Source organism: Setaria italica, chromosome VI (genome assembly GCF_000263155.2).
Source record: "Setaria italica strain Yugu1 chromosome VI, Setaria_italica_v2.0, whole genome shotgun sequence".
Taxonomy (NCBI): Eukaryota; Viridiplantae; Streptophyta; class Magnoliopsida; order Poales; family Poaceae; genus Setaria; species Setaria italica.
The window spans coordinates 3,550,185-3,574,643 of NC_028455.1; the positions used below are offsets into that span (position 1 = coordinate 3,550,185).

Genomic DNA, 24,459 nt, shown 5'->3' on the forward strand with positions numbered 1-24,459 from the left:
CATTACTGAAAATGACTATGCAAAAGAATATCTAAGCTGAGTATTCAACATCGCAACTAGGCTTGCAAAATGGCTATGGTTCCTTCAAGTGCTTGAAGAGATGAAACAACATATACTTCCCTAACTAATCTAGAGAGCAACATCCCTCCCTAAAATTTGAATCCTTTTATACAAATGGAGGTGACCGCACTTAAAATTTGAATGTTGTAGTCCAACCAATATGAACTTCTTTCTGAAATCTGATGAATACTTAATAAGTTGAATTGCTTCGTGTGAAATCCTTGTAATTCTCTAGGAATCGTTGTGTTCCAAACAAGCCGCCCTTGGCCACCGCGAACCGCCAAATATTAGTTTTTGACTTCGCCATAGGCTAGCTCCTAGCTGTGCAAGAATTTTGCAATGCTCATACAATAATCTCGTGCTGGCTTTGTGTCGGCATCAATACCGTCCTTCCACACTCGCATCTCTCCTAGCTAGCTTAGCTTGCTCCCTCCTTTCCAACTTTAAAAGGAGATCATCTCCTGCCACCACTCCATCGTCCATCCCTCCCCAAGCTCCCACAAGAAGACCCCTAGCTGTCCCTCACTCTCTCTCCTACAGGCTACAGCTACTCTACTCGAAGGGCATGAAGAGCAGGAAGGGCTACGGGCAGCAGCAGGGCCACCTGCTGAGCCCGGTGGGCAGCCCGCCGTCGGACAACGAGTCCGGCGCGGCGGCGGCGGCTGCTGCTGCCTGGTGCGGGAGCAGCGCGGGGTACTGCGGCGGCGACTCGCCGGCCAAGGAGCAGGACCGGTTCCTTCCGATCGCGAACGTGTCGCGCATCATGAAGCGGTCGCTGCCGGCGAACGCCAAGATCTCCAAGGAGGCGAAGGAGACGGTGCAGGAGTGCGTGTCGGAGTTCATCAGCTTCGTCACCGGCGAGGCCTCCGACAAGTGCCAGCGCGAGAAGCGCAAGACCATCAACGGCGACGACCTGCTCTGGGCCATGACCACGCTGGGGTTCGAGGCCTACGTCGGCCCGCTCAAGTCCTACCTCAACCGCTACCGCGAGGCCGAGGGCGAGAAGGCCGCGGTGCTCGGCGGCGCTGGCGCGCGGCACGGCGACGGAGGCGGCGGCGTCGCGGACGACGGCGCCGACATGCTCGGTGCGGGAGGAGGGGCCGCCGCAGCCGGTATTGACCGCGCGGGCGGCCACGACGCCGGCGGCGGCGGATCCGCGGACGTCGGGCTCATGATGGGGGTCAGCGTCGGGTTCGGCGCGGGCGGCGGGACGTCGTACTACGCGGCGGCGGCAGGGAAGGCGTACGGCGCCGGGGACGGGTCGAAGGTGGTGGAGTTCGACGGTGACGAGGAGAACGGCGGCGGCATGCAGAGGGGGTTCGGCGGCCACCTACACGGCGCCGTGCAATGGTGAACGGCGTAGAAGCTAGGTGTAGAAGACAACACACCGACACAGATGCACGCATAGTGCTGTACTGCTGCTTAGTAACTGGATTCGCGTACTAATTATTGTTGCCTAGTTTCTGCTTCTCTCATCAAATGTTTAGGAAGTCGATTTGGATTTGAATTCGAAAGATTTCTCTTCACACAGAACGGAAGAAATTAGCTAGTTGTTCAACGACCTAAGTAAAATTGCTTCGATGAGTGACATGCCAACTGCATATATGCTCTGTTGGCATGTCCGCATTTGTACAAAATACAGCTCTATATTTCCAATACAAAATCAACCAAGGGAGCTGAGGAAATCAACATTTTTTGCCGCGCCAAAAATGTTGTTAAGAAGTATAGAAATTCCGAAAGAGAAAAATGATAAGAGTGAACTACGCAATGGGCTTTAAAGGAAAAAAAAGATTGTGTTACGGGCCTGGTGGGCTGCTGGGCTTGAGAACGGCAACTCCTCGCGGCAAGCCTTCTCCAATAATTCTACAATCAGAAGAGAATAAGCTAATGTGCGCTAGCTAGGAAACAGGGTAACAAGTGGTGATGCCATTTACATTCGACCTAACATTCTCTTGTTTGCCTAGCGATCCTGTAATTTGTCCCAATAAAGAAAACAAAAACAAAAGAGAAATTTGTCGGAGAGCCCTCGTATAAGGAAAATAAAAATAAATAGTTCAGCACGTGATGCTATTCCTTGCGGAAACCTAAAGCAGAAGGTCCATTTGGCTGCAGCACAACGCCCCTCACTAGCTACTATAAGTCATCATATTGTTTCCAGAATGCAACATCAACGTACAATTGTTAAGCAAAAAGAAACAGAAAAATGGAGCACAACTTGTATCAAATAGAAGTTGATGCTACGTTTCAAGTTTACAAGCATTCACTTGACCCAAGTAAACATCCTTTCATCTCGACTCTCGACTAGTGAAGTAAGAGAAGAGCTTCCTGAAGTTGCGTCATCCATCCAAGGGAGCAGCACTGCATGATACACAACATACAAGTCATCCATCAAACTTCTGAATATTATACAATAACTTCATATACAAAGCATGAGTCAATCTACAGTCATTTAGAAGCGTGAATCACGTCCAGAAATCACGAGCTAATGTGGGTCTTCGAAGAAAATCACAGAGATAGGATGCATAACACTGCTTCTATTCAAATTCAAATTTCAAATCATGTAGACACATCCAAGTTCATTCTCAATGGTGATGATATGAAGGTAGCATGCCCCTACCATTTACTTCCCCGTATATTAGTATTAAGCTCAAGCAAGCAATTGTATATTTACATCTTGTGCAATGATAGAACATTTCATTGGTAAAAAGGAATATTAAAAACCATGCAGTGGCACCATAATATAGGGTCACAGTGTTTTCTTACAGCTAATCTAGCATGTAAACAGAGGAGGGGCTTACCATCTGCATGGACCATAATCGGTATGGCCTGTATAGCTTCACTTGTGAAGAATACCCTTCTTGTGCATTTTAGGCTTCCTCTGGACATGATTCTGAAAAATGGAGAAAGTTCACTTTCAAAAAAAAAGGAGAAAGTAATGGACAAAATTAGAGGGCATGCGGAGAGCAAGGCATATCAAGAAGAAAACAGACAGGCACCTTTTGCCTTTCCAGAGCCTCAACATCTGTCCTCTCCTTCCAGTTACTTTTACGCAATTTAATAGGGCGGTTCCCAACATACTTTCCTGAAAGAAGTTTGTTCAAAAGTAACAAGGGAACAGTAAATGAAAACATGCAGACAAGTTGCAGCAACCAAATCTGCAGAACATAGTATTAAGTGACAAACCGTTCATTTCTTTTATTGCTGCAGCCAGATCAGTAGGGTTTGAAAAGCTCACAAATCCATAACCTTTAGTTTTGCCAGTCCTCTTATCTCTAACAACCTGAAATAAATAATACAAAGGCAAATTAAGGCCATATAGAACCGAGAAATGAATCTCAAATGCTGCATACAATGACCAACACAAGGCATGTTATGTGGCTTAGCATCTGGGTTTCTGTGTGAGCTAATCTCTTAGCTCCTCTATCGGTCAATCTATGTGAGCTAGGTTTCTTTAGGTCAAAGGATTGAAGCATATGGAAGGAAGCAACAAAGAGTAAATTGTTGATTGTTAGCTACCAATTTATTCAGGGGTGCGTTAGCTTACTCGAAGCCTGTTGCTTTTCTTTTTAGCTTTGCTACTATGTCATATGCATTAACACACTGATGCTGTTTTCAGAAATAGCTAATATGAAGTAGCATATTACTATGAAAAAGATCCATATGAAATATCTTCAAACTGCTGGTTTTCTCCCATGCATGCAAAATTTATTGTGTCCACTAGTAAAGAATAGAGAACAATATCAGTATGTGTATTGCCATTGATGTTCTTTAAACTGCTAAAATTTGCAGAAATCGGTGTTATTCTGATCGTGTTGGATTTCACATTTGTTTAGGTAGTCCATTGGCAAGAGTCAATAATAGAGGAATCGACTTAGAACAATGGAAATTCGTTTCCTTGTTTGACACTGCTAATACTTCTCACTTCTCCCATGCTTTATTACACCTGACTATTAAGTGATTTCAGAAGATCTGAATGACTTACAGATTTATGTAGTCCATAATCCAAATTCTTTTTCGTGCCATTGTCATTATTTACCGACTAAGTAGCTTTGGCATATCTAAACCACTTATGAATTTGCTCCCCCCAGTAGAGGACATTTTGGACTTTGGCTGCCAATGTTTTCTATTGTAAATTGTATTTATGTAAAAGTAAAACTCAGCTAAATTATTACATTATTAAAGTACTCTTTGAGACATATCTACACACCCTGAACTAAATATCTAAGAAAAAAAAACGATAGTAAAGGTTCTAAACAGCCAATTACACAAAACTGACGAATATACTTTTTTAACCAGAGGGAGTATGTTGCAGAGTATGGTTCCATTAACAAGTAACTGCCTATTTAAATATAAATGGTGCGTACATCATAGTTCATGGCCAAATATTAGTTCCTATATTATGTTGGAGCACATGCGTGATACTGAATCTACCTAGATAACCATTTTGGAGTACAACTCTATTCCTAAGCCATGAATTTCGCAATAAACTCCCCATCAGTCTTTTACCTCATGCAGGCTGTAAAAGTTATGTACCTACATTAGTCATTTAGGCCAGAATTGCATTGAACACAATATACATATTGATCAGGTTGATAATTGGCTGTGAATTTCACCACCTTGTGCCACAACCAAAAAACTGACTATTTTTATTACCTGGACTTCCATATAAAAACTCCAAAAGAATTTGACAATGTACTACACAGCACACTTTGAAGGGAACAAGTTTCCCCACAAATAAGTTTTTTGAACAAGCGAGTAGAGTAGTTTACCCTTGCCATGTTGAAGGAGGGGAACCGTGAGAATGCTTTGGAGAGAACATCGTCATTAACTTCGTTTCCTAGATCTCCACAGAACAGTCTATAATCATCTGCAAATTGTTGAGAGTTGAAACCCAATTAAACAAGAGAAGGATGAGCCATTAAACGAAGTGGAACTGAACGAAGAGAAGTCATGGTGGGTACTTTCGGGCCACTCGGTGAGGGTGGGATCCTCCCAGGACTGTCCGGCGGCGCGGCGCGGGATGGGCTTCTTGCTGGTGGAGGGGTCGGAGGGCCTGGCGCTGGCGGCGGCGGTGGGGTCGAGGACGTCGCTGGTGGCGAGGGCGGCCTTGACGCTCTGCAGCGCCTCGGGGGTGATAGTCTGCGCGTCCCGCTGGAAGAGCTGGTGCGCCTGGTGCAGCTGCTGCTGGTACTGCTGGTAGCTGTTGGCCGGCATCGGCGGGGGTGGCATCTGCGGCTGCGGCTGGTGCTGCTGCAGGTGGAAAGGGAGCGGGAAGTAGCTGCCCCCCGCCGGAGCCGGAGCCGACGACCCAGGAGGCGGCGGAGGGGGAGGATTGGAAGGCATGGAGGCGAATCGACTCGGGAGTGGCTCAGCCGCCGCCGGCAGCCCCGACCCCAAGAGTTAGGGTTTCCTCTCGACGCCGACTCGCCGCCCGTCACGCGCCGCCGCACCCCTTCGCCTGTGCGCCAGCCGCCTGGCTGCCCCGCGCAACCCGCTCGATCCTGCTGCGAAGCAAGCGGCTCGGCTACAGATTTGGTGGAGCGGAAGAATTGGGGGCCGATGGAACCTGGGGAGCAGGGAACTGGGGATCAGGGGAAGATGGATTTGGATTTCTACTCTTCCTTTTCCTCTGTTTCGTTTGTGACGAAGGTGTAAGCGAGGAAAGCGTAAAAAGGGCGCATACGTTTTCACACGCGGGGCAAGGACCGCGCAGGTTGCCGGCATCGCGGCCATGGCTGTTGGCCCCTGCGGCGCGGGGCGTAGCACCAGCTACTTATCTCCGATATCCAAACTATATACGATTTAAATCGATCTATGTACAACGTATATATACACCTCTTAAAAGCTTATAGAGGTGATGACATATGTATCAACTTTGAAAAATCTCAAGTAACCACGATCATATCATGTGTATGCTCTTCGTAATCTATACCTATATCTAAAGTGAGGACCGCTTCTGCCCACTTTTTTGGTTTGGTCCAACTTAATCTCGTTGACACGTGGGCCGTACACAGACATATGGGTCCATATTCGTGGCAGCTCCCCCGCGGTACGAGATTAATCGAAACTTTTTCTGTCGGTGCCTCTGCCTCTGTTCCTCTTCTCTCGCGCTAGGGTCGGAGCTCCTCTCCACCGCCACCTCCCATGCTGCCACGGTGTCCAAGCTCCGGTGCCTCCTTCCACCATAGATCCGACGCAGCCTGATGATGGCGGACCGGCATAGTTGCAGCGGCCCGGCGAGCCGACGTAGGTGAGATGGTGCGGCAAGCATGGTAGGCGGCGAACGCAGCAGGAAAGGGGCGTGGCAGGCGGCGAGCAGGAAGGGGCGAGACCAGGTGACGAGCAGAAAGAGGTAGGTAGCACTCATGAACAACGTGGCAAGCAGTCAACCCTTTTTTAATAAAACATTCAAAGAAAATTGGCGTAAGGAAACAGATTATTTGTTATCATCTTTCCTTTTGTTTATGTTTGTCGTATGAGTTGTGAAATGTACTATTGTCTTAGCTAATTCAATAACTTGGAATGCATTACTAATTATTTTATCAAAATTTGTGTTTTACAAAATTTAAAAATGTTATCAAATCAACTTTGCTTGTACTCACGAATGAAATCAGCTATCATCGGGGCGTACAAGTCATTTGCACTCAGGCAAATAATCAGAGTTGCCAAACCCAGGTTATCCGGACAATAGCTGATAGCATATGGATTCTCAAATGTGAAGCGGTTGAAGTTGAACACATATGTCGCGGCCTGCGGGTCAAAGTGTCCAACTTCTATGAGGTTTGGTATAGATTAACGTATTGACAGGTGGGTCCAGGGGAGGGGCGGTGCTCGGCGGCGATGGCGCGAGGACGCGGGGCCGGGTGAGCCGGCGCTCGGGCTGAGAGGGGGGAGGGGCGCTCGGCGGCGGCGGTTGGGCCAGGGGGTGGCACTAGGCGGCGGTGGTCGGGCTAGGGCGGCGGTGGCAGGGCGCGGCTCGGCTCGCGGGGTGGCAAGCAATGCGGCGGCACGGAGCACTGGAGGTACGGGAGGGGCATCGTTCAGCGGCGGCGGTGGGTGAGCAGGAGCTCCGCCATGGCTGGTCATGGAGCAAGCCAGGAACAGGAGAGAGAAATAAAGGGGAAAAAGAGAGATTCGCCGAGAATGACCTCCAAACTCGCGATTGAACGGCAAAACGGAACAAGGATGATGAGACGAATGCGTTGGTGCGCTCACCTTCGGCCGAGAACTAACGGTTTCGCTGGATTTGCTCACTAGAGTTTCATTGGAAAACTTGCCGGAGATTAACAGATGCGTATGTTCGGCGTCGACTGCGGGAGCTAGGGTTGTCGAAATGAGATGGGGTTGGCAGTGTTGGAAGAGTTCCATGTGTAGGTCCCACGTAATAAACAGATAGTATTAAACCAACCATAAATATCTTCTACTACTATATTTGCAAAGAGAGGACTAGGACAACGCAAGCGAATAATAACATGAGAGCAAATGAATAATAATGTGAGAGCAAGTAAGAACCCGTAGCAATGCACGGGCATTTCTGCTGGTATTGATTAGTCTGAGCACTACTTGATCTCCTGTTTTTTTTTCTTGCGCCCTTTTAGAAAATCCTATCTCTTATCAAGAGTTCAAAACAAATCTTAAATCTCAACGTCTTCATCATCGAGAAGGCTAACGAAAATTAGATACTTTATTTAGTCAAACATCTCCATGCATATTTGTACTTGGATTTATCTCTTCATTCACATTAACAAGGATGTATAGCAAATAATTGGTGGGCCAAGCTTGTGCGGCAATCAGATTAATTTGCGGTGCGCACTTACATATGACATGGCCTCTGTACTAACGGTGATCGTTTTACATATTGCTTGACGTGAAACATATGCCTTTTCTATTTTCTCCTTCTAGAAACTGTATCTTCTAGAAACATGGAAGGGTTGGGGCCACAAGTCATAGGCTCAACCACAACCAATTCAATGAATATATGGTCCGGCTTCAACATAACACCTGAATATCACATATGATATTTTTTTTCCTCATATCTCATTACATTTCAGTAAAAATAATCATCAAACACATCTATCGACCGAGTTTGCACTCATGGACTTGGGTCTGCATTTCTTTCTGGATATCGACGTCTAGCGCATCGTAGAAGCTACTTTGCATTGAGAATTCCAGTAACTTGATGAGCACCCTGATGAAGTTACAGGTCTATAATGTCTATTTGCATTGAAAAGTACGATAGTGTGAGCTTGATTGGTTGGATTCTAATTGTTGCCCAGTCAAAATCATGGCAAGCTAAAACCATGGCTTGCGAAAATCAGAGCATGCTAAAATTGTGGTAAGAAATTTATGTACTTGCTTAATTTAGTACCAAAACATGCCAACCAATACTTATTCCCTCAAGAATGTTACGGTGACATGCCATGACATTGGCTATGAATATTGGTGTGCCACCAGCCCAAGGCAAGCTCACGAGCCACCGTAGCCTGCGAGTTCTTGCTGCTACAGCGATTGCTTGCTCATCCACATGGTTGCAGGTCGATTTCGCATGCCTGCTTGGCTCTGCTTGACCACTGTATTCCGCCGCCGCATTTGCCTTCCTCGCCTCTCCCTCGTGTACTCTATCCGTTCCCACCCTTCCTGCGTGGTGTCGTCTATATATCTATGGGTCCACCAGAAGGTTTGGACAGTCCTACATATGGGGCTGTACATGGAGACGTGTTAGACGTAGAGACTACGGTGCAGGATGACGTGGTATACGTGGAGGACAAGAACTAGTCGAGGATTAGGAAACTACTCGTAGCAAATAGAGTAGGACTCTCTAGTCGAATCTGACTAGTATTCTTGTGAACAACCGACTTGTAACCCTACCCCCGACAATATAAGGCGAGACAAGGACCCCTCCGAATAAGTTCAATTCAATACAATACAACCAACACACAGGACATAGGGTATTGCGCAATCTAAGCGGCCCGAACCTGTCTAAATCATGTGTTCGAGTTCCTGATCTCGGCGAGCCCCATGCAAAAAACACTACCTTGGGTACCCCCTCGATAGGTTGCTGGGTCTAAACACCGACAGCTGGCGCGCCAGATAGGGATCTCACTGAGAATCCGCCGGCGAACTCGATGGCTCAAGTCATCATCAAGCCCATCATCGCGTTTGAGGCGGGTGTGACATTCATCTTCGGCTCCTGGGTTTGCGTCGCAGACGGCACTGGAAACTTCCACCGCCACATCGCGCTGGCCCCGGAGGAGAAGCAGTATGATATCAACCTTAATCGCCAAGCTTTGGAGGATTTCGTTGAGAAATTCAACGAAATTTTTGACCTATTTCAAGGCTCAGGGGATGAGTTCGCATACAACTCGACTTCTCCCACTAGTCGGATTGGTTCCCACAAGCTGGCGCTTAAGCCATCATGCGAATTGGTCTACAATATAAGTCGTCCCATTCAGACTTTGAAACTCGGGTGCTGCCTACCAAGCTACGCTGTCCAGATCACAATCCAACTCGGATTTGATCGAGGACCTCGACTACTACTTGGATCCGAATGAGGAGACTCCATTATCAGGTCCACAATAGGGCCTGGTTATCACATCTACTCTAGAAGGCAGATTCATCTATTGGTCCAACATGAAGCCAGTTGCTCTTGCCAAGGACGAGTCTCGCCTTGTCGCCTACCTCGATACCCTCCCGTACCAGGAGGGTACCCCTATATCCCCTATCTATGAAGAAGACGGCTCCACAGAGGTTATCACATCAAGTTCGTGTAGCTATTCTCCGGAGCGGGAATTCCTTGCCATCATTACTCCACAAGGAGGCGAGGATGAAGATCAGCTAGAAAGAAATTCACGTCGTGAACGTCACCCAGATGACGTCTCGTAGGATGAGCTCACCGCCAACGTAGAAGGAGAAGAAACCAAAGCTCAAAGGAATCGACCGCGAGAAAGAAACGCTGCAAGAGTAGAGCGTCGCTGTCGCCTTGCTGCTGACCTACCCATCATGAACTTGGATCACGCGTTTGAAGCAGTTCAATCATGTCAGCACCATACTCTTCTCGCCACCATCGCATCCATGGACCTGATTACTCAGGCCATGCCACAAACTAAGTACACCAGACAACTCGCTCAACTAGCGGAGTGCGCGTACGAGCAACTCGATCAACAAAGCCCAATACACTCGGTTCGACACACCTCATCCTAGCATGGTAGTAGCCATAGGTGACCAAGTCGAAATTAGGGTTCCAGAAATGAGGGTGCCAGAATTAAGGGTCCCAGACCAAGCCAAATCAGGGTAGAGGGTAGTCGGGCAGAACCCTCAGGAGGCTGCGGCCATCATGGACCCCACCCAAAGCCTGAACCCCCAGTACATGATCTCCGTTAGAAGATCAACAACAGCCACGACGCTCGTACAATCATTGAAGGGTACCACCGCGAGCACGAACAAGAAGTCGAGTACCTAGGAGAGGATTCTGACGGGTTCCCCGCCTTCTCAAAACATGTACGAAAGACGGTTCTAGCCGACAAGTTCAAACCTCCGGGTATTACTAAGTATGACGGCAAGCAGGACCCAGTCCAATGGCTGCAGTGCTACTCGTTGTCAGTTCAGGCGGCGGGAAGAAACGATGACATCAAGTCATCTACTTTCCCATCTGCATGGAGGCAGGGCCAGTCACCTGGCTTGAGTCCCTAGAGAAGAACTCCATCGACATGTGTGTTGGTGTTTAAATCCAGCAACTACCAAGGGGAGTACCTAAGGTAGAGTTTTGGTTGGTGGGTGTCACTAAAATCAGGAACCCAATGGTGTATGTAGGCACGCGATTTAGACAGGTTCGGACCGCTAGATCATGTAATACCCTACATCCTGTGTGTTGTTTGCTTGTATTCAATTGAACTTATTTGGAGGGGGTCCCTGCCTATTCTTATATATCAGAGGAGCAGGGTTACTGGTCAGTTACCTTATAAGAGTACTATTTGGATTCAACCAGAGAGTCCTACTCTAATTGCTACGAGTAGTCTCCGAGTCCTCGACTAGTTCCTGTCCTCCATGCAGACTACGCCGTCTTGCACCGTAGTCCCCATGTTTGACACGTCTTGGTGTACAGTCCTGTGTGTGGGTCTGTGCAAACCTTCTGGTGGGCTCATAGATATATGTACGACAAGCCCTCGAGTACGTTTTAGTCAAATGCAGCAGTTCCGAGTACCTTTACGGGCTTCATCCGACTAGTTTTTGGTGCTCTTCTGAGTATTCTATCAAAATTTGAGCCTTCAAGTAACTTGAGTACTACCATGCAGCTAGAATGTGCTCAAGCCTCATCCGACACTGTCTTGACTATCTATCCTTGAATTTATATATGGAAGTGCAATAAAAACCGCACTCCATATGGAGTAGCCCCTGAGCCTTAGGTTGAATTGAAGAATCAGGCTGAGGGTCAATCTGCATTTGCACTATCTTCACCTTAAACTCGGGAGAAAAAACTTTGTAGCCAATGGGCATGTGGCACACAGCCCCCGAGCCGTTACCCAACTAGTTTTAGGAGGTATAAGAGTCAACCACCAGTCATCATGACTGTCGCTAACAGCAACTTTATCTTTTGTGGTAATTTTAGAAACTGATGGCCATATGCGAAATTAACGGCTAGAGGCGAAAACATCGGGGCCATTACCTCCATTTACTCTGTTTTTGTTATAAATAGATAAGGGAAGTTACCCCCCGTTTACCCCGCCATTGCCATCTGCTATTTGCGCTCGAGAAAAAAATCCTACTGCCCAACTCCGCCGCAATCCAATCTGAGATTGCTGGCGCTGCCTCCCTCCTGTGAGCCCCTGAGCGTATGCACATGAAGCAGCTCGTGACATCCAAGATGGGGAAAAAAGCTTATGCTTCCAGGGGTGCTGAACGTTCCAAGAGGAGATCTGGAAAGGGGAAGGAGCTACAGCTGCCTCCGCCCAAGTATGGGAAGACAGACCAAACCTCATCGCAAACTCCTACCTGTGCCTGGAAGAGATCAACCCTGAAGGAAGAAGAGATCCAGGCATTGGAGAAAGTGAAACTGCTGCAGAATCAAGCAACCGTAGGTTGGAGGTGTGCGTTCGATAATGCATGGCCGTTTGAAGAGTATCCTGAGGAGACAGTAATCTTCGCCCACTTTGTCGAGCGGGGTTTTGCTATCCCCTCCTCTGATTTTTTGTGAGGTCTTCTGGATTATTACAAGCTTCAGCTGGTCCATCTCAATCCAATTGGTATTCTCCACATTGCTATTTTTGTGCACCTATGCGAGGCTTCCTTAGGGATTCAGCCCCACTTTCAACTGTTCCGCAAAATATTCCAAGTGAAGCCGCAGCCAAAACTGGAGTGCATTGCGGTAGTCGGGGGGGGGGTGCGCTGGAATTCAGGTTCGAGAGAAGAGTAGTAGTCTGTACTTAGACTACGAGTTGCTGGAGTCGCACTCTGGGTGGAAGGAGAAGTGGTTCTACATTGGAGACCACGATCCGAAACTGCCTAAGGTGACTGGTCACCGCCCAGAATGGAACAACAGGTAGATTGACGAACCGACACACGGGCACAGTCTTCAAGTACCCAAGATTTTGGCCAAGATTGCTCACCTGAAGGAGTAGGGACTAACGGGTGCTGGAGTGGCCTTCAATTTTTTGAAGAGACGAGTGCAATCCTTGCAGCTCCGCCATACCTGGGGTTATGAGTATTCGGGCCTTGATGACCCATCAAGGATGACGCTTGAAGAAATCTCCGTCGATGGGGTGATAACAAGGTTGAAATGCTTCTTTAAGAACGCTAATGAGATCCCCCGAGTAGTCCCGAAGTTCAGCACCGCTAACCCACCGAGAGTAGTATGTACCCGTGACCTTAGCCCCCGAGTACTTATTTGAGGTCTTTCTTGCTTTCTGACTTGTCTGCCTTTATGCTAGAAGACATACTTGTGTTGTGTTCACCCCTTCTTCTCCCTAGATCTGATGATATGGAGAGTGCTCCATGGGTATTTGGGCGAAACCTTGCTGTAGAGGAGGAAGAAGAAGAATTTGAGTCCTTCAGCAGCTCAGACTCTGATGTTGCTGGGGCATATTGTGTGAAGATTCGCGCCTCGGACAAAGTTGGGAAGTCCTCTGGCTTATCAAAGCGCCCTGCGGATGATGAACTTGAGACTGCTCTGGCCCCGCCACTAAAGAAGAAGCTAACAATTGGCAGGGTGCGCGCTCTAGGTAGTCTGCGTATCATCGAATCCGCGCCCCCGCCGGTAATTACCTTCGAGGAAGGGCGAAACCCTGAGGTGCGGTACAATTATGCATGTATGTTGATGTCACTACTGCTAATCAGGACTTATTGTATCTGCAGGTAGTCGTGGAGGTAGTCGAGGTGATGGAGGCGGCAGCTAGCGCCATCCCGCCTGAAGTTCCAGCATCTGGGGAGGTCGTCGTGTTTGGAGATGATTCGGAGCCTCTTGCTGCTGAAGTCAATCCTGCGGGCACTAAGGTATCCGCACAGGAAGAAGATAGGACTAGCTTGGCTGGCGGTAGTCGGGCTGTGCTGCAACGTGCTTCGCCAGGGAAGACTGCCCCCACTGTAAAGCCCCTGCGCTTGGTGGGGAAGCCATCGCTGAAGCTGTGACGGTCCGCAAGGTAAATTGATTCGATATGGTGGAGTACCAATTCTATGTTGTGTAGTTGGTTGTCTTCCGGCATTGACACTATGTGTTGTGCAGGATGTCTTCTAACCTGGGCCTTGGGTCATCGGGTTCAAGGTCAACAACTGATGATGCTAGTCGCTCTGTTGAAGTGGCAGCCCCCGCGGCTACTGTAGCCCTGGCGTAGGGAGATTCAGCTCCAACGGTGAAGACAGGTGCCGCATCACTCGTCGCTGCATTGATGCATGATGTAATTGGCTCGATGGCTGACATTGCAGTGCCAGCCCCCAAGCCTGCTGTACCTGGGGCTCTTCCCATGGCTATTCCCGTGGAGGGTCCGCCCTTGCCTGTGATCGTGGAAGCTATCCCCCTCAATACTGCTGCTCCCGAAGCCCCCAAGCTTGAAGCCGCCTGAGCCCTTGAAGTCGTGGCTGCTGCTGTCGAGATGACTTCCAAAGCTGGCATGTCGTATGGCCATGAGATGGTTCTAGTTTCCAGCGTGAGGATCGAGCCAAGCATTGAGATTCGGGTACTGCTCGAGGAGGTCCAGCTGATTGATGATCCTATACAGGATGCGCAGACGGTGGACACCATACTCGAGATGAACCAGCACATCACGTCTTACACCGAGGTGATTTTGAAATTTGCCTTATGCTTTAGTTCTGAATGTTCGTGATTTTTACCCGAGTGCTGATTTCTGGACAACAGGACTTGATCAACCGCTCCCACCAGAAGTCCCAATTGCTGCGGGACTATGGAAAACCGTACAATGTGCCGAGGCGTTGGAGAAGGAACTGGCTGAAGAGTGATAGCAAACCTTGCAACTTGTCATGAAGCTTGACAACACGACGGCAACCTTTCGGGCGCAGATGCAGGATTTGGAAAAGGAAAATGAGCGTCTTGCCGCACGGAACAAGTCGTTGAATCAGAAGCTTGAAGGTGGGTACTCATCTTTTGTTGTGTTCATCTGTTGGAAGCCTTTAGTCTTTTTGACTAACATTGGGTCTTTGTTTATGCAAAGTATAAGGATCAGGAACCCCGATTGAAGGCTTCTATAACTGATTGGAAGAACGCATACTACTGGGCCACTGATCAACGTGATAAGCTCGAGCAGTAGGTGTCCAAGCTGGAGCGCGACTTGGAGAAGGAGACGAAGATGCGCCAAGATGGCGAAGTCGAACTGATCAATGTCATGATGACCATCCAAGCGCAACAAGTTGAGCTTGGGGCCTGCAAGCTGGAGCTGCAAGAGTTGTCTACGGCAGCCCGACCCTTGGCTGAAATGGTGGAGCCTCCGGTTGATGGCGCGGATCCTCGCCCACTGGTGGAGAGACTCCAAGATGCGCCAGGGAAGATTGCAGGCTACGTCCAAGGGATGACGAAGTCCATCTTGAAATAGTTGCTAGCCTTCGTGAAGTACTTCTACCCTGATGCTGACTTATCTCCTGTCGCGGAGGGTATAGCGGGAGATTGCACAGACGAAGTCTTCCAGCAGTATCTATAGGAGATGGACCCCATTGCCAAGGAAGTCACCAAGCATCTGGACCTGCAATGAATTCCTTATCTTTTGGGACAGGAAGAACATTTTGTTTTGTAATGGGATAAGTGTGTAGATAAATTTAAGTCTTAATGCAATTTGTTGCTCTCGACTTGTCATCTGTCGTGTTTAGTGCTTCTTGCACTTGCTCCTAATTTTGCTCGTATGACTGAAGTAAGTGTCTATGCACAAGGCTACTATTGTGAGCCTCTTCGGAAGCAAATTGTTGCGTACTCAGGTACCTGAGATTTCCAGTAGTAGACATCAAGTAGTCTCTTCAGGATTCCGCTGATTAGGGCTTATCTCCTCGACTTCTCTGAGTAAGGCTGATGCTGTGCCCTGGGAACTTGGAACTGCGAAACTCGTTAATACGAGCCACGTTTAAGACAAATTTGTTAGAAGTCACTCAGGTACTTTATGGACTCCCAGAGGATTTGATGGCTCTTGCATTATCAGTTCGCTTAGCGAACTGCCAGATGAGTTAAATAACTCATGTGGACTTGTAATTACAAGTCATACTGGGGCGTTGTGGCCTGAAGAGCTCATTAGCTCGTTAAGATGCTGCTGGTCGGCTTTTACAGGCCGCAATTGAGGCGAGAATGGGTAGTTGAATTTTGACAAAAAATAAGTGCATTATTATGTTGAAAACTTACAACATTTGCCAGTAGTGTATTTACAATACTGCATAGTCTTCTGACTACGGATAGAATTGACAGAGATGCTCGATGTTCCACGAGTTGTTGACATCTTCGCCAGAGAGGTATTGTAGCATGTACGATCCTGGGCCTGTGACCTTGGATATGATGTACGGCCCTTCCCATGGCGAATTAAGCTTGTGCAACCCCTTAGTGTCTTGGATACGCTTGAGGACCTTGTCACCTATGTTGAAAGAATGATCTTTGACGTTGCGATCATGATAGCGGCAAAGACCCTCGAGGTACCTTGTAGACTGGACGAGTGCTGCAGAACGGGCTTCTTCTAGGCTATCTAGATCTATACGTGTTGACACCGTTTTTTGACATACGTCAAAGATGGCATCAAAAGGAAGCAGAAATGCCGATGCATCGTGGAAAGACTACGGCTAGTGGAATCGGCCGGTGGGGTTGCAGAGGGCTCAGCCAATGAAGCTATAAGAGATCGGCCGATGATGGCGAAAGCCTTGCTGATGGAAGATGATAGGGGCATAGCCGATGAGGTCAGCCGATGGGAGGTGATGGGGATCCAGCCAATGCGAGCAGAAGGATTCCAGCCGATTGGAGATGTTGGAGGTTCGGCCGATGAAGAGCAGGTTTTGGCCGATGGAGGCCAAGTTCGTTTCCAACTCCCGTACGAGTTATTTTTGTTTTGTTTTGTTTAGAAAGTTTGTTTCTTTAGAGATAGATCTTATATTTTGTCGTAATCGACTAGGACTAGAGGTCTTGATGTTTAGGGTATAAATAGAGGCCCTGCAAGGTCTGGAAGGACATACACATCATAATCAATACAAATCTACTATTCTCGCAATTTGCTTTCAAGTCGGCGACTTCGCCATTGCTTTCTTTTCTTCATGAATTCTTCCAAGCTAGTTGGGTTGCATCGCTTCGATCTCCAGCTAGACTATAAGTTCCGCGTCTACCGAATACTTCTAGGCTTTAACTTCGGGCGTATCGTTGTCATTTTGTCTAGATTTATTCAAAAGTTATCGATAATTTCTAAGTTTGCAAGTTTTATCGGTTAATTCTTGCTGTTTTAGCATTTATCTATGTTATCCAACTTGGAACACATTCTGATCGGCTTTTACCTTGTTTTTCTTATCAATCTACTATAGTGACACTCGTGATCGATGGAGATCGTGATGTGCCCGATCGAGTGTCGTCTATCCCAGGGCTGGTATGCATGCATCTGGACCAGCAGCCATACATGAGGTGGCGTTATTGCACGCCTGTCTTGTTAGCATGATATGCAGTGTCTGGGCTGGGCTTTGCGCAACGGCCCCACGTGGTACGCGCCCACAACGGTCGCCACGATCATGCATGCATTCGGCATGCTGTCCACTCGCTCCAGTAGAACTCGCTAGTCATTAGACATCCTGCACTTGTATACGTGTTAGACATGGAGACTACTTTGCAGGATGGTGTGGTCTACGTGGAGGACAAGAACTAGTCGAGGATTAGGAAACTACTCGTAGCAAATAGAGTAGGACTCTCTAGTTGAATCCGACTAGTATTCTTTTAAACAACCGACCTGTAATCCTGCCCCCGACAACATAAGATGAGGCAGGGACCCCCTCCGAACAAGTTCAATCCAAAAGTGTGTTGACGCAAAAATCAGACGACGACCTTCACATACTAACACACGAAACCTGAGAGATCTGCTTCGCTCAAGTACAGGTTGTGGATCGGCGCGCGTGGTGTGCGCGAGCGTGCCAGTCAGTTTAACTATTCAACTGACAAGGTGGAGATAATCCTTCTTGGTGAGCGTGAGTAGCTCATCGGATATCCAGCCGATTCAACACAATTGGCGATAACCATCGGTTGGAGAGCCGATAGGAGACAAAGTGCCGTCGAGTTCTTGCTCCACAATAGCTAGAGCCACAAGCCAATGAGATTCAAACTAACATCGCTACCAATATTTTTAGGCGAAACCACAACGATGCGCCCGGTAGTTACAACCTAGAATTACTCAGCAGGACATCAATTTAAACCCTGCCAGCCGATGAATCCTATCATAATGAAACTCAATTCCAACGGCACTCGAGGGGCAACCAAGATTAAGATGCAACATGCTATTAAAAATAGATCTATCATCTATTCCGACAGAATTAATAACAATAGATGTGTCGTAAACGGCAAGACGATAGAACAGATAAATATCAGCCGATGCAAACTTAATCAAGGCGGGATAACTGGTGAATACCGTAGATCGAGACAGAAGCGATGCGCCGTAAGTCAAAGATCCAAGATACTCGATAACTAGTAGATGAACCAAGACCTAACGACAGCGATGCGCTCGGAAGTTGAAGTCTAGTACATCTGATGATGGGGACTTGCAGCTTGCCAGAGATCGAGGTCGATGCAGTCCATCTTGCTAGAAGGAACTCATCGAGAAGCTACATTACTCCTACTCCTAATGCAATAGCGTGAAGCCGAAAAGGTAAATAAAAGATAAATTTGTTGTATATTGATCGTGTGATGATTACAATGGCCATGACCCTTTATATTTATAAGGCGGATGGCCTTTGACGTTACATAATTTGCATTTAATCACGTACAAGGCAAGTCACGTACACAATATTTTCTAATCAAAACTCTGTCTCTAACTAACCTAACTCTATCTCTAATCAAGCTTATCTCTAACCAACTTTATCTCCAGAATATTTTATTCTATAAAACAACCTCCCGTACGTGCGCTTCCCTTGGATGCCAAACTATTGGAACTCTTGCCGTGTACATGTGTGCGTTGACTTCCTTCTTTTAATCTTCTAGATTTCTTGCTTTCTCTTTCTTCATGCACACATTCCTGATTTCCACGGCCAGCTCGTAGATAGCCTTAGTTAGGAGATTTCATAATTTTTTTGCATCATCGGCCGATTCCTTCCCTTCAGAGCATATTTTCAAATTTTGGTATTAACACAGGCCCCCCAGTTTTGGAGTATGAAGACTTCATGTTCCGAAACTAACTATAGGAGTTCGATAATTCGGTGTCAACACAGACCCCCCAGTTTCGGAGTATGAAGGCTTCATGTTTCGAAACTAATTATAGAAGTCCGATGCTTGCCTTTAGAGCCAATGACGTCTGATTGCAATATTCAAAGCTACATCGACTCCTCTTGAAATATAAAGAACCCCATCGGCTTGATGCCTTGATCCCACTCTGAGCCGATAAATTCGCTGGCAGTAGAAACAATAGATCAGTCTATTGACACTAAAACTTGGTGCAGTAACCAGTAAGCTTTTGTTGTCAACACAGGCCCCCCTAATTTTGAAGTAAGAATATTTCATGCTTCGAAATTAATATCCAATATATTTTATAAGCAGCTGATACTATTCTGCTTGAACCAATCAGCCGATGCAATTTTGCTTGAACCACTCGGCTGATGCAATTTTTATTAGCCAAGCAATCAGCCGATCTTTTTGCCAAGCAGTCAATCGACTGATGCTATTTCTTTTATCGGCCAAGCAATCAGCTGATGTTTTTTTGCCAAGCAGTATATGGGCCGATACTATTTCTTTTATTGGCCAAGCAATCAGCCGATGCTTTTGTGCTAGAAGAATATACTCAAATGGAAGTATCGGCAACTCGTCATCGGCAGCAGGACACCATCGGCTGTCTTCCTCCATCTCTCCCATCAGCTGTGGGAAAAAGTTAAATAGGCAGCCGATGCTTATTTCTCTGATTCAGCCGATGCAATTTCTTTTATTCGCCATTGGCTCGGAGGCCGATATGTAAATACTTGGCCGATATTATTTTGAACCAAGCCGTTGATACTATTTTTGCTGTTGCTTGAACCAGCCGATTTTTTTTTTAACGGAGATCACCGACATCAGCCGCTCTTACTTGTCTACTTTTATCAATTTCCTATCTGTCGGCTGAGGTGCCCCATCGGCTGCTCTCTCCTTATTTTTTTTATTTATTTCTTGACCGTCGGCTGAGGTGCCCCATCGGCTGCTCTTCCTTGTCCTTTCTTTTTTTCCATGGCTGCCTAGCGTATAATTATATTCCATCGGCTGTCCTTTATTCCATCGGCCGTTGCAACAAATGAACATGTTATGCCTTGGGAATGATTGCCATCATTGCCGATTACCATTTTATTATCTCTTCTATCGGCTGTCCATGCAACCCATGCGCTGGTCTTCGTGGTAGACGTATTTACGGCCCGCTGTCTATGTATTCGTCGGCCGTTACAACAACTTTGCTAGCCATATTTTGCTTTCTGTCCGGTGGACTCGATACAGCTGCTGAAGATGGTCTTTTTATCTGAAAAAAATGTGAGTCTTATAATCGGGTCCCACCGGACGTGCCAAAATGTGTTGACGCAAAATCCTGGTGGTGGTGGATCTTGCATCAGCACATGAGGACCTGGGAGATCTGCTTAACTCTAGTGCAGAATCTAAATCGGCGCGTGTGGTTGGAGAGCTGATAGGAGATAGAGCGCCATCGAGTTCTTGCTCCACCATAGCCAGAGTCACAAGCCAATGAGATTCAAACTAACGTCGCTACCAATATTTTTAGGTGAAACCACAGCGATGCGCCCGGTAGTTGCAGCTTAGAAACACGCAGGACATCAATTTAAACACCGCCAGTCGATGAATCCAATCATAATGAAACTCAATTCCAACGGCACTCGAGGGGCAACCAAGATTAAGATACAACAGGCTATTAAAAATAGATCTATCGTCTATTCCGACAGAATTAATAACAATTGATGTGTCATAAACGGCAAGATGATAGAACAGATAAATATCAGCCGATGCAAATTTAATCAAGGCGGGATAACTGGTGAATACCGTAGACCGAGACAGAAACGATGTGCCATAAGTCAAAGATCCAAGATACTTGATAACTGGTAGATGAAACCAGACCCAACGTCAGCAATGCGCCCGGAAGTTGAAGTCTAGTACACCTGATGATGGGGACTTGCAGCTTGCCAGAGATCGAGGTCGATGCAGCCCAGCTTGCTAGAAGGAACTCGTCGAGAAGCTACATTACTCCTACTCCTAATGCAATGGCGTGAAGCCGAAAAGGTAAATAAAAGATAAATGTGTTGTATATTGATCATGTGAAATTACAATGGCCAGGATCCTTTATATTTATAGGGCGGATGGCCTTTAACGTTACATAATTGGCAGTTAATCACGTACAAGGCAAGTCATGTGCATAATATTTTCTAATCAAAACTCTATTTCTAACTAACCCAACTCTATCTCTAATCAAGTTTATCCCTAACCAACTTTATCTCCAGAATATTTTATTCTATAAAACAACCTCCCGTACGTGTGCTTCCCTTGGATGCCAAACTGTTGGAACTCTTGCCATGTACATGTATGCGTTGACTTCCTTCTTTTAATCTTCTAGCTTTCTTACTTTCTCTTTCTTCATGCACACATTCCTGATTTCCACGGCCAGCTCGCAGATAGCCTTAGTTAGGAGATTTCGTCTTTTTTTGCATCATCGGCCGATTCCTTCCTTTTAGAGCATATTTCCAAATTTTGGTGTTAACACAGGCCTCCCCCAAGTTTCGTAGTATGAAGGCTTCATGTTCCGAAACTAACTATAGAAGTTCAATAATTCGGTGTCAACAATAACCAACATACAGGACGTAGGGTATTGCGCGATCTAAGCGGTCCAAACTTGTCTAAATTATGTATTCGAGTTCACCTTTGAGTTCCAATCTTGACGAGCCCCATGTATAAAATACTACCTCGGGTACCCTTGGTAGGTTGTCGGATCTTAAATACCGACGCGTGGGCACTGGTGAGCAGCTACTGCTTGCTTTGCCTATTTGGTAACAAAGGGAGGAGATTTGCTAGTTTTGGGCTCGATATTTTTTTGAGGCGATGCTCAGTATTCTTGAAGAGTCTTTGTAGGGATGCTCTGAACACTAATCGCTCTTATGCTACATTTTGGGATGGAGGGAGAGTAATAAGATCCGTGAAGTACTCAGAAATATATGGTCACCATTTTTATATCTTAAGTGTGCGTATACACTTCGAAAAAGGAACGGAGGAAGTATTGCATCTGATGTAGATAATATTGACATAGTTACTTGAGCATTTCATAGGTGATAATAGCTTGAAACTTACGGTGGTAGAACAATACACACACATGGATAAAAAATCCATACATGAATACAAAATCAGCACAAGTAGCTTAGGAAGTGCGACTTGTACGTGTCCATGTGCGCCGGGTGCAGCGACACGGACGCCTGCACACCGCCGCCGGCACCATCGCCTCCCTGCCTCTTCGCGGCGACGAGCACGACCTGCCCGTCGTGGTTCATGGTGACCAGCTCCGTCCTTCCTGGCGGGCCCCACCCGAAGTCGGCCGCCTCGTACGCCGGGAACCTCGTCGACCCGGTCAGGTTCACCAGCCGGTCCATGTTTATTCCTTCCACCAAGCTCCTCCAGTCCAAGCCGGCCAGCGGGTCCGCCGCGGCACGCCGAACCTCCTCCGCCAGCAAGGCAGCGGCGACGCCCACTCCGTTCTCCGCGAGGAGGTCCCGCGCGGTGGCGCGCGCTAGGCGCCCGGAGATGCACGTCCCGAAGTAATGGTCCCCCGGCGGCGGGTCGAGGCGCGCGCGGCAGTCGATGAAGAAGAAGAGGTAGACCTCGTCGTTGGGGGAGACGATGCCGGCCGGGTGCTTGGCGCGGACGAAGGACACCCACGCGAGCGCCGCGATGGCGACGAAGCTGGACGGCGGGGCGGCGGCCTGCGCCGTCGTCGGCGATAGCTCGGCGATGCGCTGCTTCAGGCGGCGCATGTCTTGTGCGGCGATGGTGAACGTCCGGCGGGAGAGGTTGGGGCGGATGAACTGCTCCTCAACGGCAGCCTGCCAGCGCGCGAAAAAATGTTGTCAACAGAGCAAAATGTTGTCATGAGCAACGCAAGAAGGAACCGGCCGGAGAAGAGGTCGGGGAAGGCGGAGGTAAATTGACGAGTTAACGTAACACGTACCTTCGGCAGATCGGGCGCGTAGTTCCGCAGCAGGGCCCTCGCGAGCTCCTCCTCCTCGCCGCCGGGGAGCTTGATCGCCGCACGGTCCAACGTCGGCGCCCGGGCGGCGTCCTCCTCGTTCCCTTCCCCGCGGCACGCCGCCGCCCACGCCTCGAGGAACATCCACACGGACCGGCCGTCGGCCACGGCGTGGTGCTTCGCCACCCCGAGCGCTAGCCCGCCACGCAGCCGCGTGACCTGCGCGGCCATCGTCTCGGCCGGGAGCTGGCCGGCGTCGAGTGACGGCACGAGCAAACCGAACGTCTCCGCGTCGTGGTCCTCGTTCCCGGCGAGGCGTGCCGCGTCGGCGCCACCGTCGCTCACCTCTGCGACGAGGAACCTGACCCCGCCGGCCACGCCGCCCGCGGTGCAGTCGATGGCGGCGTCGCCCGTGGCCGGCTGGTGCACGATCTTCCCCGCCAGCGGGGGGAACCGCGCGACGGTCTCCGCGAGCGACGCGCGCAGGGCGTCCACGGCGGACTCGAACGGCGGGATGTTATTACCGGCGCCGCTGCCGCCGTCGACGAAGATGAGCAGGCGCTGGATGAGCGGGAGCGTGACCCACTGCGCGTCCATCGCGGAAAGCTGGAGCGGCTCCGGCGGCAGCGCCGCGGTGGCCGGGACGGCGACGCGGGCCTCCTCGATGACCTTGACCGACGGCGGTGGCATCGCGTCGAAAGGCAAGTTGCAGCGTCAGCGAATGAATTAGATGGCTGCTGGCTCTCAAGTCAGCTACGACGACGATATATATGTTCTGAACTCGATGTGCGGTGCCAATGATGCTGATCCCTGGATGTTGGGCAGTAACCGAATTACCATTGCGGTCCTAAGAATCAATGGTGCACCTGTAAGCCACGTTTGCTTCCTTAAAAAAAACAGTGGTTGCATGTGTTTCTTCGTTAATTTCTTGTCTCCTTACTATACTGTTGTTTATCATGTGACATCATCTAAGTCTTAACGAGCTAAGCAGCATCAGGGAGTCCTTCATCGTAACTTACCCACGGCTGGATTGATGCCTGTTTATCATGCCGTACCGTCCGCTCGCTGCACTCGCTCCTGTAGAACTCGTTCTAGTCATTAGACATCTTGTAGTTGTATGAATGTATGATAAGATGACCAATACAAGCTGCGAATCTTATTCTATCTCGAGTTCTCACTCTCTTTTTATGGTATCAGTCCACCTCTGCTTCCGCTCCCATGGCCTCCCTAGCCACCTCCTCTAATTCCTCTGCTTCCACCATCCCTGCTGCGACTCAACCCACGCCGGCGTCCGTGGTCCAGATCGTGAATATCTGGTCACATGTTCCAGTGCTCCTCGACATGGTGGAATCGAACTACACCCAGTGGTGGTGCTTCTTTGACTTCGTGCTTGGCAAGTTCAGCCTTGACAACCACGCCCACTCGCCGCCGGCGCTCACTCAGCACGACGACGACTGGGTGATGAACGACCATAGCGTCGTGATTTGGCTTTACACCACCATGAACAAGGTGGTCTTCGACACCATCTACAAGCCGTGCATGTTGGCCTTCACCA

At 48.4% G+C, this 24,459-nt stretch overlaps 3 protein-coding genes across 3 annotated transcripts; 1 reads left to right on the forward strand and 2 right to left on the reverse strand.

The window, feature by feature from the left end:
* The first annotated feature begins 508 nt into the window (after positions 1-508).
* On the forward strand, positions 509-1,609 carry LOC101770060 (nuclear transcription factor Y subunit B-11). Its single transcript, XM_004972668.3, has one exon. The coding sequence runs from the start codon at positions 626-628 to the stop codon at positions 1,412-1,414; it is 789 nt and encodes a 262-aa protein (XP_004972725.1). The 5' UTR covers positions 509-625; the 3' UTR covers positions 1,415-1,609.
* A 482-nt stretch (positions 1,610-2,091) lies between these two features.
* On the reverse strand, positions 2,092-5,751 carry LOC101769654 (RNA-binding protein 42). The gene is made up of 6 exons (XM_004972667.3): positions 5,022-5,751; positions 4,830-4,927; positions 3,244-3,340; positions 3,057-3,142; positions 2,859-2,950; positions 2,092-2,418 (listed from the first exon to the last, which is right to left on the reverse strand). Exons 1-5 carry the CDS (start codon positions 5,401-5,403, stop codon positions 2,897-2,899), a joined length of 717 nt encoding a protein of 238 aa, XP_004972724.1. The 5' UTR covers positions 5,404-5,751; the 3' UTR covers positions 2,092-2,418; positions 2,859-2,896.
* Positions 5,752-21,994: 16,243 nt separating this feature from the next.
* On the reverse strand, positions 21,995-23,620 carry LOC101769253 (phenolic glucoside malonyltransferase 1). Its single transcript, XM_004972666.2, has 2 exons — positions 22,887-23,620; positions 21,995-22,761 (listed from the first exon to the last, which is right to left on the reverse strand). Exons 1-2 carry the CDS (start codon positions 23,592-23,594, stop codon positions 22,069-22,071), a joined length of 1,401 nt encoding a protein of 466 aa, XP_004972723.1. The 5' UTR covers positions 23,595-23,620; the 3' UTR covers positions 21,995-22,068.
* Between the last annotated feature and the right edge of the window lie 839 nt (positions 23,621-24,459).